The sequence below is a fragment of the Seriola dumerili genome, unplaced genomic scaffold, assembly GCF_002260705.1.
Source record: "Seriola dumerili isolate Sdu_G_001 unplaced genomic scaffold, Sdu_1.0 BDQW01000449.1, whole genome shotgun sequence".
Classification (NCBI taxonomy): Eukaryota; Metazoa; Chordata; class Actinopteri; order Carangiformes; family Carangidae; genus Seriola; species Seriola dumerili.
In genome coordinates, this window is record NW_019174704.1 from 4,733,026 (window position 1) to 4,748,839 (window position 15,814).

The 15,814-nt window shown below is 38.2% G+C and overlaps 1 protein-coding gene across 6 annotated transcripts; it reads left to right on the forward strand.

The window, feature by feature from the left end:
• The first annotated feature begins 4,097 nt into the window (after nucleotides 1-4,097).
• Nucleotides 4,098-14,972, forward strand: LOC111234281 (dixin-like). 6 transcript variants are annotated; one of them, XM_022762271.1, is made up of 21 exons: nucleotides 4,098-4,323; nucleotides 5,123-5,252; nucleotides 5,622-5,747; nucleotides 5,844-6,075; nucleotides 6,318-6,419; nucleotides 8,393-8,490; nucleotides 8,603-8,706; nucleotides 9,122-9,205; nucleotides 9,530-9,583; nucleotides 9,746-9,796; nucleotides 9,882-9,986; nucleotides 10,129-10,209; nucleotides 10,326-10,397; nucleotides 10,700-10,771; nucleotides 10,921-10,986; nucleotides 11,348-11,497; nucleotides 11,848-11,911; nucleotides 11,999-12,095; nucleotides 12,308-12,416; nucleotides 13,228-13,307; nucleotides 13,390-14,972. In XM_022762271.1, the coding sequence occupies exons 1-21, from the start codon at nucleotides 4,261-4,263 to the stop codon at nucleotides 13,397-13,399; spliced, it is 1,950 nt and encodes a 649-aa protein (XP_022617992.1). In that variant the 5' UTR covers nucleotides 4,098-4,260; the 3' UTR covers nucleotides 13,400-14,972. The 6 variants fall into 6 exon arrangements, with proteins under 6 accessions (XP_022617992.1, XP_022617993.1, XP_022617995.1 ...); XM_022762272.1 differs by having other exon boundaries at nucleotides 11,351-11,497; XM_022762274.1 differs by having other exon boundaries at nucleotides 8,399-8,490.
• Nucleotides 14,973-15,814: the final 842 nt, after the last annotated feature.

A 15,814-nucleotide genomic window follows, 5' to 3' on the forward strand; every position in this document is an offset into this window, starting at 1 on the left:
ACCAAATGCCTGCAACAAGTATATGTAAAACAAAGTACCTATGTATTGTTGCCATGATGCTGTAGACAAGTGTAGAGAATGCCAGTCAACTCCAACAAGTATAAATAAGCTAGCACAGGAGTCAAATATATAATCTTCTAAATCGCAGTTAGATGCATTATCCACTCTGCCACTATCCCTACATACTATGAGTTGTGGGAACAGCTTGGCTTTCACTGCACTGGATGTTAACAGTCTCGTGGTTTGTAGAGATTATGATTATGGAGAATATGGGTCAAATGGGACAAAAAAAACAAAAGTAGGTATACCACCGAACATACAGCTTTGCCATACAATTGCCACACAACACTCATTTGTGTATGTCTTCCCATATTTGCTGCTAAGTAGCTAACAATCTTCAACCCAAACAAATATAGGACATGAATATTATAAATAATAAATTCATAACACAAACGCAGTATTGTCAGAGCAATTGTTACATTTGTTCTTCAAATCTGTTTTTTTTTTGCATTGAATTTAATTCATATTTTTTGTTCTTTAATGTTTTTTATGATCCCTTCTATTGTTATCATTATACTGTGTGGGTCATCATTTTAACTCACTGTTTGCAAGAATGTATTTATATTATTATTGCTATTATATTAAAAATATATTGCTTCTCCTTGTATTGTTTTTTTCAGATGCCTCTATTTCTCTTGTACTTGCTTTTCAGTCAAGGATGTATGATTCTGGTTGTTGATGTGTAATGATTAAAAATAATCAAAGTGCTGTTGTGTTCTGTATGCTTTTGAATGTGTGTAGGAAGCAGTGAGCCTGCTGTCAGGACGGACATGCATACCACCAGGGTCCAGTGTTACTCTGGCTCGAGCCACTTTGCTACTCAGTGACCTTAGAAGAGTACAGAGCACCACACTTCTAAAACTGACACAGAAACTACTGCAAAAGCAGGTAGACAAACACACATACAGTATATACATACTGTACCTGTCAGTATTCAAAAATAGGCAAAACTTAAAACGTTAATATTTAATCCTTTTTCTCTGTTTCTTTCAGCTCTGTATTTTTGGTGAGAATGTGGTATTGGATAATGGAAAATTGTGTTTTGCTCCTCCTGGACCTAGCAACATCTACCTCCCTTACCTCAGCATACTGGATCAGACCACTTTACGAATTGGTAAATAAAGAGCTTGACTTTTTTCACATTTTTTGCCATTTTTGTGGGAACTACACAAAGAATCGACAACTCTGTGAGGCTGTACTTATGCTAGCATTGGCGGGCTAAGATGTTCACAATAACAATGTTAACATGCTGATGAATAGAAGGCAATGTTTTTACTTACTTGCCTGTAACCCAAAATACAGCTGATTGGGAATGGCATGAGTTTCTCAAGTATTTTGTCATAAACCCAAGTACTGTATAAAGTAAAAAATCAGGATTCATACTATGGAGACCTTGAGTGTCTATAGAAAATCGCATGGCAATCAAGAGAGTCATGCTGCTATCAACCAACAGGATCAATCTTAAAATGGAAAATGTATCTTAAAATTGACTCCATCCAAAAAGTATGGAACATGGACTTCAGCTCCATGATTTAGATGTAAAATTTTACGCTAAACCCATCAAAGATGTCCATGGTATCCAATAAACCATTACGTTCATTGTCGATAAATCTTATTTTCTCAAGTAGCGCAAGTAATTACTTGTTCTGCCTGTAAGACATCAGTGACATTATAGTGACAACTGTCATTGAAGACCAAGAAAACCAGCACATTTTCCAATTTGAGAAGCTAGAACTACTGTTTATTTGGCATTTAATCTTTGAAAATATTTAAATGATTTATCAATTACTTAATTGGCAATTGACAATTCTGTTAATTGACAATTCAATTTGACAAATTCTTTTAGCTACTCTCTAATGCCAGAAGAAGCAGCTTGTCAGCTATAATTATTTGCTGTGCATGCATGCAAACTCAATAACCAGTTCTTGTAACATTACTCTATCTTGCACTGTTTTTGCAGGTCAAATCCAGAATCTCTGCGCCATGGAAATGCCAGTCTCTGCACAGTCTTTATAATCCACTTCCAAGCAGCATTTGCAACTGTCCAGCCAGATTGAGAGAGACACTCAGGCACCAATCCCATCTCTGGGCAACCTCCTGTCCTACAAGCCCCCCATGTTCAGCCATCTAAACCGAATAGAATGACAGCCATAAGGTGTTACAGTTAGAACTTGTGGGCAGCCTGGTGAAATGGCACATTATGTAATCAACTTGGTTTTTAAAAACTGAAGTACTATATTTGTTAACAGGCTATTACAATGGATATTTATAATATGAAAGAGAACTTAAATGCAAATAATAACTGGACCTGGAAATAGTTTGATAAGCTGAACAAGAATGCAAATGTTATGTTATGGATATTTAAAGTTACTGTAAGTTGATATTATCTAGAATTGATGTTGATGATGGTGATGTTGGTCCTGTATATATTCATGTGATTTTATCTTCATATTCTTTATTCTTTAATCTTACAGTATGTTTACCTGCAAGCTGGCAGCATACAGAAACAAATAGCACTGTAAGAGTTTGTAATAAACATTTCTTTAGATACCTTTTGAACTGCAGGGCAAACTGGCAGTTGAGCCCAGGCAACTTGTCAGGTTCAGAATGCTAGTGTCATTACCAAGTATGACTGATGGGTAAAATTTGGGTGGTATTACAGATGGATTGAATATTATACATTTTTGGCAAAATGCCTATTTAAAACCTTATTACCTCTTTCTAAATCTGAAGTTTGACAGTGTTGTTCTAAATGACACAATGTGACTGTTACTTTCACATTTTCCTAATAACTTCATTGCTTATGAAAATAGCATTCTGGGGATGGACAAGGGCACTGGCCTAAGGGCCAGAGTCCAGCATCATCATCCCTAAAACAATCCAGGGCAGTGTGCAGAGCAAACCTAGGTACGGCTAACATTTTAACTGATTACCATCTGACATACAGCTGTAAAAACATAAATCCATATCATTTCAACATAAACATAATTTCTGTTCTATTACATCACACTAAGTTCAAAAATGAGCAAGACTGACTGAACAAAATCCCTCTAGAATGTGTGACTAAATGAGATGGGGTATTGAGGAGTGTTCTAATTGAAGTCCAGGGACCTTCAAGTCAAATGTCCAACATTTCTAAGCTTGTGGCCGACATATAGTCCAGGTATCCCTTACAGTAAGCCAGTCCTTACTTTCCAGTGAATGAGTATTGTAGTTTTCACAGAGAAACATGCTAGTCCAATCAGCCATTGTATCATTGGGAAATTGATTCCCACTACCTTACTGCCCAGTATAGATCCTGTGGGGCATTTTGGGATATTTTCATAAGAAATAGAAAAAAATATAAGACTGAATCATCAATGTTTAAACAGCATTGTACTGTTGTAGCTGCTGTTTGAACTATATAGTTATCTAGTTTAGTCCAGTAATTCCCAACCTAGGGGTAGTGGCCCTCCAAAGGGTCACCAAATCTCAGTGGTCCTGAGAAGATAAATGTGAGAGGACAAAATTAGGAACAAAGTTCTGATATGCAAACCTTTATTCAGGTTTTGGACTTCTCTAATTGGAGTTTGTAACTACAGCTGTCATGTAGCTTACTGCAGTAAAACTACATTTCCCAGTAAAATGCGGTAGACTAGAAGTATAAAGTGGCACAAAATAGAAATACTAGTAGAGTATAAGTACATCATAATTGTGCTTGTGCAGTATTTTGATTACTTACTACTTTCCATGCCACCACTGGTTTAATGGCAGAAAATAAAAGGCTGAGGTCACATACAGAAATAGCCTGGAACCAAAGAAATTCTGAATTGTGGCTTTACTTATCATACATTGGGCTACATTTATGAAGCTAAAATGTAGCGTAAGCTTATTATCGCTAACATATTGTTTCAGGCAACCACAAGCTGATAGTATGTCCTCAGTATCAACTGCGGAAGCGTTCATCAATGGTACTCTTATTCTGAAAACAGTAACCGGAACTTCTGTTTGTCAGTGTGACTCGGTGATTTGACACCGGCTTTCCAGCTAGAGTAACGGTAGCTGTCGCTTCCGATCCCTCAATTGTCTCGGTTTGTTGACGTTTGCTGGAGTACAGCGGTAGTAACGAGGGGGGTTATCTGCCCGTTGTTTCAGGCTAGTCGTGTGAGAGCCAATGAAGCTAGCCAGCTAGCTAGCTTAAATGGGTTTTCGAATTAAAAGATGATCGCCTCACTTTCTAGAGGAAGTTTGCTGGATGAGGTTCTTCACGGGAGCTTTAACGAGGTAACGTTTACCCAGCGTTACTGATGTTAATGTTTATTAAGTTAGGTTAGCTAACCATTACCAAGCGGAAGACTGTCAAATTTGCTAACAGTTAGACAAGCAAACTGCAATGGGTTAATTTAGGTGAAAAAAAAAATAGGTCCTGCAGTTTGTCTCTACAAGTTAATGTTGACGTTATCTTTGACAAATTCCGCTTGCACGTTAATATGCAGTTTGGACCAAAGATGAATTATGGCTGTATGGTTTGGTTACGCAAGCAACAACGTATAGTGTAATGGTTGTCAGCAAATAATTTTGCCATATAGATTTAGTATGACTATAAGCTATAAACACAACAACCATCATCTTGAGGTTAGCGTTAGGTGAAACTTTATGTTTTGTGTAAAATGGGGTCCGTTCTTTGTCACGTATCCTGGACGACGGGCTGTCACGTGACTAGACAGGACCAGTAAAGGTGGGGTGGGTGAACCAGGGTGAACGGTGTGAGACTTACTAACCCATGTAACTCTGGACTGAACACGAAATTATATGACTGACCTTCTCAACAAAAGTAAAATTTAATAGGCAGTGGGACAATAGGCTGACCCTGCCCCCTTCTCCCCTGTGCCAGCATAATAAACAAAGGAACTCATTTGTTATGCCATGGTCTCAGCCTTATTTGGCCCTCACAAGAGTTGTTCTGTGTGTTTGTGTATGTGCTGGTCTATGGTTTGTCGGATTTGTGTGTGTGTGTGTGTGTGTGTGTGTGTGTGTGTGTGTGTGTGTGTGTGTGTGTGTGTGTGTGTGTGATGGATTGCAGCAGCAGCTGGCAGCGTATGTTTCCTGGGTGAACTCTCAGCTGAGGAGGAAACCGGGCCTGAAGCCTATCACAGACCTCAGGCATGACCTGCAGGATGGGGTGGTTCTCACACAACTCATTGAGATAGTTGGTAAATTCACACTTGGGCATTTTCACACACAAATGCTCCACTCATTATAGTAATAGCAGACGAAGAATAAGGAAAAATTTGTGCCAGGATTATTATTTGTATTATTTGTTACCAATTTGTACTTGAACAACTGATCATTAGATCTTTATTTACTTACACTATTATTATGATTACTTAATAATGATTACATTTTCAGTGAGGACTACCAGATATATTTTCCTTCAAAATCAATTCTCCAATGAAAAGTGAAAATTTACCACATGAACTTCAGAATGTTTAAATGTAATATGGTCTAAGTTGTACTTGAACTGTACAGTGGTATTGCTCATGCCTTTTTCTCTCTGTCTCAAATTTCCATCATATTGGTAGCTGGGGAAGTCCTGGAGGGAGTATATATGACTCCTCAAAACAAAGAGGAAAGCAGGAAGAATGTGGAGCAAGTCTTGCAGTTCATTTCCTCCAGACACATACGCATGCCACACATATCCTCAAGAGGTAGATCACTGAAAATTCGGTATTTTCTCACTTTCTTTCCTTTCATTTTGAGAGCAGGTGTTCTAACCTTTTCATATTTTCATTTTTTGTCTGAAGACATTGTCGATGGTAATCTGAGATCTGTAATGAGGATTATTCTGGCGCTGGCTGCCCACTTCAAACCCTCAGCCAATCACAGGGCTGCTACTGGAAGTGGGAGGAGCTTGTCAAGACCCTATGCCACCCACAACCCTCTCTCCACCATTGCCTTAGCACAAGGTGCTGCTGCTGCACTGGCGTCAGCACGATTTGATGCATCACAGCCTACTCGTGTCACACGTATCCACAGGTAGGCCACAACAATCACACACATGGACTCAAACTCTTGTCTCACAAACCTTTGTTAGTATCCCCCTGCAATGCCCAAATGTTCTCGGCCACAGCAATAATCTGTTAGATACATGTGCAATCTTTGCTGGCCTCTGGTGGACAAACAGAGATCACCAAATTACCATCCTCACAATTACTGAAATATGGTTTGTCTCAAAACTGTATAAATAAATCACCTCTGCTTTGTGTGCTATCTTTCAGTGGCTGGGGGTTGGATGTGGAACAGAGTGTGTGTGTTCGTGCACTGGTTGAGCAGTATGAAAGAGGAGCTCCAGATGAGCAGGACAATCCTCAGCCTAGCTGGTAATCTGCTTTTACATGAGCTCAAGTTTCTCATAATAATTAAAAAGGTCATGCCATTGAATTTAGTAGTTAAACCAGCATGCAGTTAAACAGCATGCATACATACATGATCTGTTTTCGTGTTCCTCTATGTGTCTTCTAAATATAATTTTAAAAGTCAGATTTGTTTCAGGGGAACACCATATCTTCAGAAGAAAAGTAGATAACAGGCCTAGTGGTGCTCTTAAATGCAACATGTAAAATTTGAACCTGTTTGCTTAAGGACAAGGATAGTGCTCATTTCTCAATTCACATATATACTGTAAAAAAACAGCTGTAAAATCTGCCATATCAGTTACAGGTTGGAACGACTTTCACACTTCATACACTCATATGGGCTGGATCATGCTGTGACCATGTCACTTTAAATAATGCTATGATAATAGTATAAAATTATAAAAATAAAACTTAAAAGCTGTAAAAGCTTGTGGGCATTGCTGGCCTAAATTCATCAAAGAGGTTACTGCTGTTTAGCGGCCCAAGGGCAAGTGGTATAGTTATGTAATTAAACTTGTTATTTGTACATTTTCCTACAGAAAACAGACTTTTGCTCAGTGTATATTACAACAGGCTGTACAACTTGTTGTTTGTGAGAAAACAAACTCCATTTTGTTGCTATTTATACTGTACAGTTGATGAATTTCAGATTTTTGCCTGCAGTTAATTTTATTAGTTATCTTTCATCTTTAACACCTACTTCTCCACACTTTGGAAACAGTAGACCTCATTCTGTGGTTAATTTGTCTGTGTGTGTGTGTCTATGTGTCTCACTGCCTGACTGAGCATATGACCTCGGTTTTAGTACTCCAAGCTTCACTCTGTCTATGTGTGTAAGCAGATGATGCAGATGATTAAAAAAAAGAAATAATCAGTCTTTATTTTCTCTAATCACATGTCCTGTTTGAAGTCATCTTCTGTGCTGTTCTTTTTCATCACTGTGTGTGTGTGTGTGTGTGTGTGTGTGTGTATGTGTGTATGTTCTTTTAACTGAGTGCAATTGTGTGTGTGTGTGTGTGTGTGTGTGTGTGTGTGTGTGTGTGTGTGTGTGTCTGTTTATAATGATGAAGAAAGAAGTGCATGCATTGATTATTGGTAGAATGATGATATGGTCTCGTTTGGAGAGATAGACATTCAACAGAGCTATGGCGACCTGATACTGCCATCACATGTGTAGCTAAATTAAGTGAGGGATGCGAAACAGAGTTTGCTGAGACAGTTGCCATGGTAACATTTTTGTTAGCTAGAGGGCGAGGGGCGGGGAGTATCAGGGTGAGGAACATCACAAACTGCCATGAGTTTGTCGAGATGCTGATGCCAGAGACCCACATGCAGGGTGAAACTTGGACTCCTTGGAAGTATTATGCACTGTAGCCCACTATGGGGGGGACGCAGATTAAATGGTAAGACCCGACGCTGTGAGGCAGTGTAAGTTTGTGTGGAGTCCTGTGCAAGTATGCGTGAGTTTATGTTTCTTTTACCATTAACAATTCTACAATGCTACAATGCAATGTGGAAATAGAGGGTAAATTAAGTGTCTCATTCTCATGTGTTGCTTTTTTCGTCTGTGCCATTCCCTTTCCTTTCTGACGGTCCCTCTGTCCAAATATTTGTCAGAATCTCACCACACAATACAATAATTAGTTGAAAGAGTTGTCAAAGAGACACTGTATGCTTCAATTTCCATTCATATGCTGTTTATGAAAGTCATTTTATTTTGGTCACAGACAGGTCTTAGTCAGGTTTACCTAGTTTATTACTTACAAATTTCCAAAAGCATCCTGTATTACCACCAATACATTGCAACAAATCAAGAAATCACCCAGCCATGTCAAAGTAGTATGTAGTAGCATACACTATGTCTTTTTGCTGATACATGCACACATCAACATGCTTTGTGGAATAAATTGATTAATCAGTGTTTTGTCCTCCTCGAGCCTCAGCTCTGTCAGTCCACTGTCATCTCCAAGGGCTCCAGCCAGCAGCAGCCACTCAGACAGACAGCAGGAAGACTGCCAACAACAGCAGAGCAGTGGTAAGTTCTGTCCCGCCACAAACCGGCATGTCATTTCATCAGCACACCTCAAAACTTCTCGCGGGACATGTGTAACACAGCGTTCTGTGTGTGTACATCTCTGTGTGTGCAGCTGAGTCATCTCATGCTGTAGTGGAGACAGCGTGGGAGGATCCTCTCAGTGAAACTTTGGAAAAGGAGGTGCAGGAGACACGTAGAATGGTGTCTGCCTTACAGGTACATTCATATTTTAATTTGATTTTGCTAACCCTCATTGCATAGATATAAAGTGTTGTCCTATTTTTTATTTTCAACCACATTAATCTTTCTAACCTCCAATTTGAAGCTAAAGTGCTGAGTGTGTTGTCTGTATTTTCTCATATAGTTAGTTAGGCAGTTAGTTATAGTAAGCTTGATGGGGCCAGAACACACTTGGCAGTGTTTTTGGGTATGAAAACAGTCTAAGATCATGTCTGTCTTGCTCCTCTGTTGACTGCTCCTGGTTGGTTGCAGCATCTGTACAGAAAGGGGGATTATACATTATGCACACAACCACGCCTACCAGCAACTGCTTTGATTGGTCAGAGCTTTTTCTGAAAACAGCGACTTCACTCCAAAGTACATACTGGTGTCACATGTTTGTGTTTTTAAGGCCCTGCTGCTGCATGGCTCACTGCCTGAGGATGAGCAGGATGTGTCTTTGACTTTGGACCAGTGCAACGCTGAACAGCAGCTGGTATTGATAATCTCATCTTTTGTTTTTATTTTTTTTTATCCTTTGATTTCATTTTCTGTCCTCTGTCTGCTCTCTCTCTCTCTCTTTCCTGTGTCACTGTCTTCTTTGCTCTGTTACATGAGCTCTTTGTGTTCAGTGTAGATCACATTTCTTTTTCTTAACTGTGGGTTTGTGTGGGTGTGTGTGTGTGTGTGTGTTGTTGTGTGTGTGTGCGTGTGTGTGTGTGTGTGTGTGTGTGTCAGAGGGTGACACGGGTATCAGTTTCCCTTCTTTCTCAGTCCATTGTGGTTCTAACACACATCCCTTTTTTTGCTCTCTTTCCAGGTAGTCATTCGCAGTCGTTTGGATCAGAGTATGGAGGAGGCTCAGGAGCTCAAGGTAAATAAGTGTATCATTTGTTTTCTTTTCAGACTTTCAATATGTTTTTTTTCTTCTTTTGTTAGGAATAAAAGACTCTGCTGTCTTATTACTGATAAACTTCTGGAATGCATACTGTGATTAATGTTTAATTCAGAGTGCGCTGTTTACTGTTTGCCATAGAGGGAACTATTGCGCTGTAAGCAGGAGTTGAGAAACCTCCAGGGAGCCAAGGTAAGACAGAGACCACAATTCTAATTGTATGGTAAAAAAGCTGCTGGCTTATCAATTGACTTTCTATTGGTTTGTAAATATGCAGGACGCCCAACAGCAGAGGCTATGCACTCAGGAGGCTTCAATACTGCAGATGAAGCAAGAGCTTCTCAGAGCCAGCATGACGAAGGATGAACTCAACAACCAAAATGTACAGAATATAGTAATGCTTTAAATAAACTAGAGTCTCACAATCGTCTATTTTTTAGTAAAATGAATATCAAATCTTTAGAATACTGTGTTATAAATTATGTGTACTGCAAATTCTCCTCTTCTATGAAAATGTATTGTAGGCAGAGGTACAGTGGAAGCTGGAGGAATGTAACAGACTGTGGGGCGAATGCAAGGTGAGGAACTCCAGCCTGTCTCTTTTAGTAGGTTGCTTTTAGTAGGTTACTTAGTTTGATTGTCTAGCATTATGTCACACAGCATCTGTTTATTGCCTTTATACTAAATAATGAATCCTACCTTTTCACTTTGGTTGGTGCAGAAAGAGACAGGACAGAAGGACAGACTACTGCAGCAACTGAAACACAAGCTGGAGGAAAGCCAAACACAGCAAGTACGTTAGCAACTTTAAGGATTTTAGTTACAGTGAGCTCAAATTGCTCCATCTACCTCTATGCAAGGTGGGAAAATCTCAGACCAAAAGTTAATCAGTAACTCAAAATGAAAATCGCAAATGAACATTAAAACTTACTTTGATGCAGGAGAACGTAAGTTTAAATTTACTTATTTCCTCTTTCGCTCATTCAATAAACTACATTTATAATCTAAGGCATAGACTAGGTGTATTTCAAGTTTTTGTATCAAGCAGGTTTATATTAGTGTGTGTTTTGATGTCTGATTCTGTGTCTCTGACAGAGTGAATTGCAAAGAGAGTTGGAACATAAAAACAGCCTGCTGCAGGAGCTAATGAGTAGTGATCCGCAACAGGTAGTACTGTTTCTTTTCTTTTTAAATCTTAATAAAGACTTGAGTTTTAGGTTTCATATTCCATCTGCACCACACAGTCATGAATTACATTACATTAAGATATACGTTACACAGCACCTAACACTTTTTTTTGTTGTTGCTTTTTTAAGATTCCCACCAGCACAGAAAACAATGGATATTCTTACTCAGGAAATCCAGCTCCCTCTATGTCAGGCGTAAGTGTTGTTTCTATGATTAAGGTTGTTCAGTCAATAGGCCTATTTATATTTTTCCACATGCTCAGGTGCTAACAAAGCATCACACAGCTATACCCTTGCATTGTATCATCTTGCAGCATTTAGGTTGTAAACTTTAATTTGACCAATGGAGACACTACAACCTCCATTCTTACTGTTATGAGCCGTAAATTACCTGGAGGACAATTTTTTTTCGAAAATATAGTATCTTATAAGTCAAACACGGCACAGAGCATGCTTAACATACACAAAACATATTAGTGTAAGACTTTAAACAAGAACAAATCGATAAAATTAGATTTTTGTGTTTGACTGGGTTCTTGTGTTTGTGCTCTGTTAGCAGGCAGAGGAGGTTCAGCTGCTCAGAGATGCACTTAGGAGTTTGAGAAACAACTTCAGAGACCACGATCCACAGCACCATACACTGGACACCCTGGAGCAGGGAATAGTATCACTCATCGACAGACTGCATTCTCTGCATACACACAGGGTACGAATTCTTAGCTGGAAGCATAAACACACACAAGTCTTACGAACCAATTTTGTCTTTCAGAAACTGTTGGCGCTGGAGCCAAAGCCCAGTGGTGTCATATGAACTGATGGTTGAGGCTGTTGTATGAAATCAGTCTTTTGGCCATGACAAAGACTGAATTGATAGCTACTGACTTGTTAAATAATTAGCTGATAGCAACTTTGAAATCAGATTTGATTTAATTGATTAATGAGAAATGAAAGAGTATACTACGAAACTGATTTTGTACTATAAAATCTTATTAAATATGGTTAGATATGGACATTTAAAAATCATGAGGGTTCTCAACATTTCTCCAAATACTACAGGGAAGGGGGAAATCTCCAAGACGCAAAGGTCAACACACAGACAATGACTCCTGGCCTTGTACAAGTAAGTTGTTCCAACATCTACCCCCCAACTCCTCATGCATGCATACACAGAATATGTTTTTACAAACTATGTTTCTGTTCATTACAGAGGTTTGTCAGTCCCACAGTGGTTCTTCTGCCTCTACTAAAATCCTTTATTTCACTGGAAAATCCCCAACACCTTCCATGATCAATATACTGAAGAGGTGTGTGTGTGTGTGTGTGTGTGTGTGTTTGAAATATTTTCTTTTTGAAATATTTAAAAATTTAGCATTTTCTTCTTTTTTTGCTTACTTCACCTAAACAATGATGATGCTAACACATACATTTAGGCTAGTAAGCTAATGGTAGAAAATAAAATGGTAAAAAATTATGAAATGTTACAAGATGAGTGAGTCTCTTTGTAATTATTGTACAGGCTCGGTGAGGTAACGCTCAAGGACGTTAAGGCAGCTGTGGATCGAGAGGGAAACTACAGGTACCACTTCAAGGCCCTGGACCCCGAGTTTGGCACTGTGAAAGAAGAGGTAAAAGAGGGCAGGGAAAAGGCGATAAATAAATCATAGGACAGTAATGATGCACACTAGTCTGAATGAAAACTCTGTGGTTTTTAGGGACAAAAGTTATTGTACTTAATACAATAAGTAATCCCAGCTTTAGACACTAACCTGTCAGGATATCTGCAGGTCTTGAAAAGTCAATAAAAGCATCAAGTTCAGTTTCTTCAAAAAACGATCTCTGAAGGTATTAAAAAGTCTTAAAGTTCATTCAAGGTCTTGATTATTTTTCTTGCCTGCTGTAGACAGTAAACTTTTTATATTGTATTAGTTATAACCTTTTTGTCTATGTTGTTGTGGACTGTTGGGCAATCTTATAGCTGTATTAATTACAATTGAGACTGATGTGACAGTGCATTGTGCACACAGGAGGCTTTTTAATCATTTTTTGTGGTGTAATTTTTTTCCACTTCTCTGAGTTCAGTTGACATTAATTGATTAATTAGATTACAAGGAATTGTTGTTATATATAGTTGAGAAGTACTGACAAAATAGAGATATAAATGTGAATAAATTGATGTACTTGATGAATAATTTAAGATTTATTGTCCCTACTGTTTCCCTACTCTTTGTCCTCATGATTGCATTGAATGAGGTTTTTATTTTTTCATTAGTAATTAATTTGGAGAACCCTGCAGAAACTCTTTTGTGGTTCACTTAAAGATGGGGGACAAAATCCACAGCCATTGCTGTGTGCAAAAGTACATTCCAACAAACATATGTTATGTAAATATCATTCTAAGAGCAGAGTAGTCATACATGAAGACCTTTCTGTGTGCAGGTGTTCCTGGATGGAGCAATCGTTCCAGGCTGGGAAGGAAAAATAGTGGCCTGGGTAGAAGAGGACCGTGGTGATGAAAGGTAACAACATGGTCATCCTGCATCGCTCTCTTTATTTCCCTTACTCTCATTGGTAAATAACTCATTATCGTTTCTCTCTTAGGCCATTGTAGGTTCAAGCTGAGGGGGTGAAACACTTACTGTTTTTGCCCTTGGTGACTCTGATCCCAGAGGCACATCAAGACAACTGTTCAGAAAAGAGGCACAACTGGACAATTTTTGAGATTCGACTTATTAGAAAAGTATTGTAAGACTTGTGAGCAAGAGATTTAGTTTCATCAGCTGGTACTTAACTATGCTGAGCCCAACTCACTGGAGAAAGTGTAAATCTGTAAATGATATCTAGAACATTGTAAAACTCTGTGCCTTACAAAGGAAAGCTATTTCATCATGTGCTTATTATTACCATACTGTAACTGTAGTATCAAAACTGGACTCATAAGTAGAAACATTCTTAAGAATTAACTATTTCTAAAACCACAGTAGTGTTGTTGTTTCACCTCTGGTTGAAACCAGATGTATGATGATTTGGAAAAATTACGTTATTTTAAGTTTTCAGTATCACTTTTTATTCATTGTGTAGCAATGTTGTCATAAACACCATCAGATTACATGTTAGAAATATTTATTGCACATAGTTCTTTACCCCAGTTTCAATTCTGTTTTCATTGTGAATGTGAAGTGAATATACAGTATTATTTACCTTAGCAGGAAATGGGGGAAAAAAAGTTGCCACTTTTGTAATACAGATATTTTAAAGAAAGAAAAAGAAGGACAAAATGTGTAAACACAAGGTTTGTCTACATTCTGACCTCCTGCTGAAAAATACACTGACCACATAGCAGCTAGTATTACTAGTGTTATGTTTTGTATTAATTGCATACATTAAATAACAGTAAAAAGTCTGGTCATGGTCACGTGAAAATATCTAAAAAAAAAGGTCCTTTGCAAAAGGAGAAATAATGCCTGAATGTATTTCATACTAATCAGTTTCACTAAATAGGACCCAAATCCAGATGTGGGTTTAAGTATCAGTCTGTAGCACACCAGCATGTAAACAGAACAGGCTCATACTGAACTGCTGTCAGTGAAAAGAATTTATGCTGGAACATTGATGTTCATGTAGAAATGCAGATGAACAGCACCGTTATTTTGTTTTCTTTATGAAATTGTTTTGTACATTTGTGTAAAATATTTTCACCATATCCTTAAATATTTGACTTTTATGACTTTGATTTGTTTCAAGAGATTCTTGTGAGATGAGAATCCCTCTGCTCCTGTTACAAAGATGCTATGGATGTGAATTTGGCATCAGAGGTTTAAAGGAGACTTTAGTCCATGAACAATGGACCATCCCACTATTTATGGTGTGTGTGCGTGTGTCTGTGAGTGTGTGTGTGTGTCTGTGCTCGTGCGTGTGCGTGCATGTTCTTGTGTGTGCTTCTATCTTCCCATCTGTGATCAGTGTATTTGCCTTCACTAACAAGTCAACTGAAATATGCATCAGTCTACTTTTTAACTAAAACCCATTTGAATGCCAAGACTGCCTGTACGATAAAAAGTACAATTTGCTGATGAGATGGTTATTTAGCATTTGTTTGTTTGTTTACTGATATTTTTACAAAAATATGTATGCTGGTTGTTAACGAAGCCCTTTGTTGGATGTTAGAAAGACATATTTTGAAATAAAACCTTAGTTTTGTTTTTAAAAATGTCATTGTTCCTGTTTTTATAGTGGTTGTAAAATTGGGGAAAATCAGCTTGTTAGGTTGGTGGCTCTACATTTTCATCTGCACTTTGGAATATTTCATCATAGATGAAAACTCCTGACCCTCTGCTGCCTGTTAGTAATGTGGGCTATTCCTTGTTTTGGGATGGATGGGGTGTTGGCCTCTTAAACCTCACTGACCTGCCCGAGGGTCAGTCATTACAAACTCATGCTGCTCAGCCAAACAAACTCAGCTTAAAGCTACAAAACTATTTGAAATTCCAGCTTACTTCAGAGTTTCCAAAGATACAAAATCTGCAACTACTCAAATAGTTGAATAATTGTTTATTGTTTTTGTAAGCAAAAGTGCAGAATTTGCTGTTTCATGGCTCACAAATGGGAGGAGTTATATTTTTTCTTGGTCTTACATTAGTTTAAATGTAATATTTTGGGGTTTTATACTGCTGCACTACTTGAAATTGGAGACACTCCTCCTGAGAGACTTATATATTTCATAACATTTGTGACTGTTTTAATTAGTGTGGCCATGTGCATGTGTGTATAATGGCTGTTTTGCAGTGAAAGAACTGTCTTGTGGTGATCATATGTATATGTAATTTATTCTCAAGCAAAAACAACTTTGATCTCATAAGATTTAGCCCACAAGCAATCATAACTGTTGTACTGCCATCGCGTGGTCGCTCATGTAATTCCAGTAAAATATAACCTTACAGCTCTTGAATAGACTTTCTACCCTGACAGATCAGACTTTGGTTAAATGTCTGTTATCGTTTAATTAGGTTTGATTTGTTTTGTTTTT

Coding starts and splice junctions, on each gene's coding strand:
- LOC111234281 (XM_022762271.1), top strand. CDS start 4,261: ATGATCGCCTCACTTTCTAGAGGAAGTTTGCTGGATGAGGTTCTTCAC. Junction 5,253..5,621: donor ACAACTCATTGAGATAGTTG/GTAAATTCACAC, acceptor TCATATTGGTAG/CTGGGGAAGTCCTGGAGGGA. Junction 10,987..11,347: donor CAGCTCCCTCTATGTCAGGC/GTAAGTGTTGTT, acceptor GTGCTCTGTTAG/CAGGCAGAGGAGGTTCAGCT.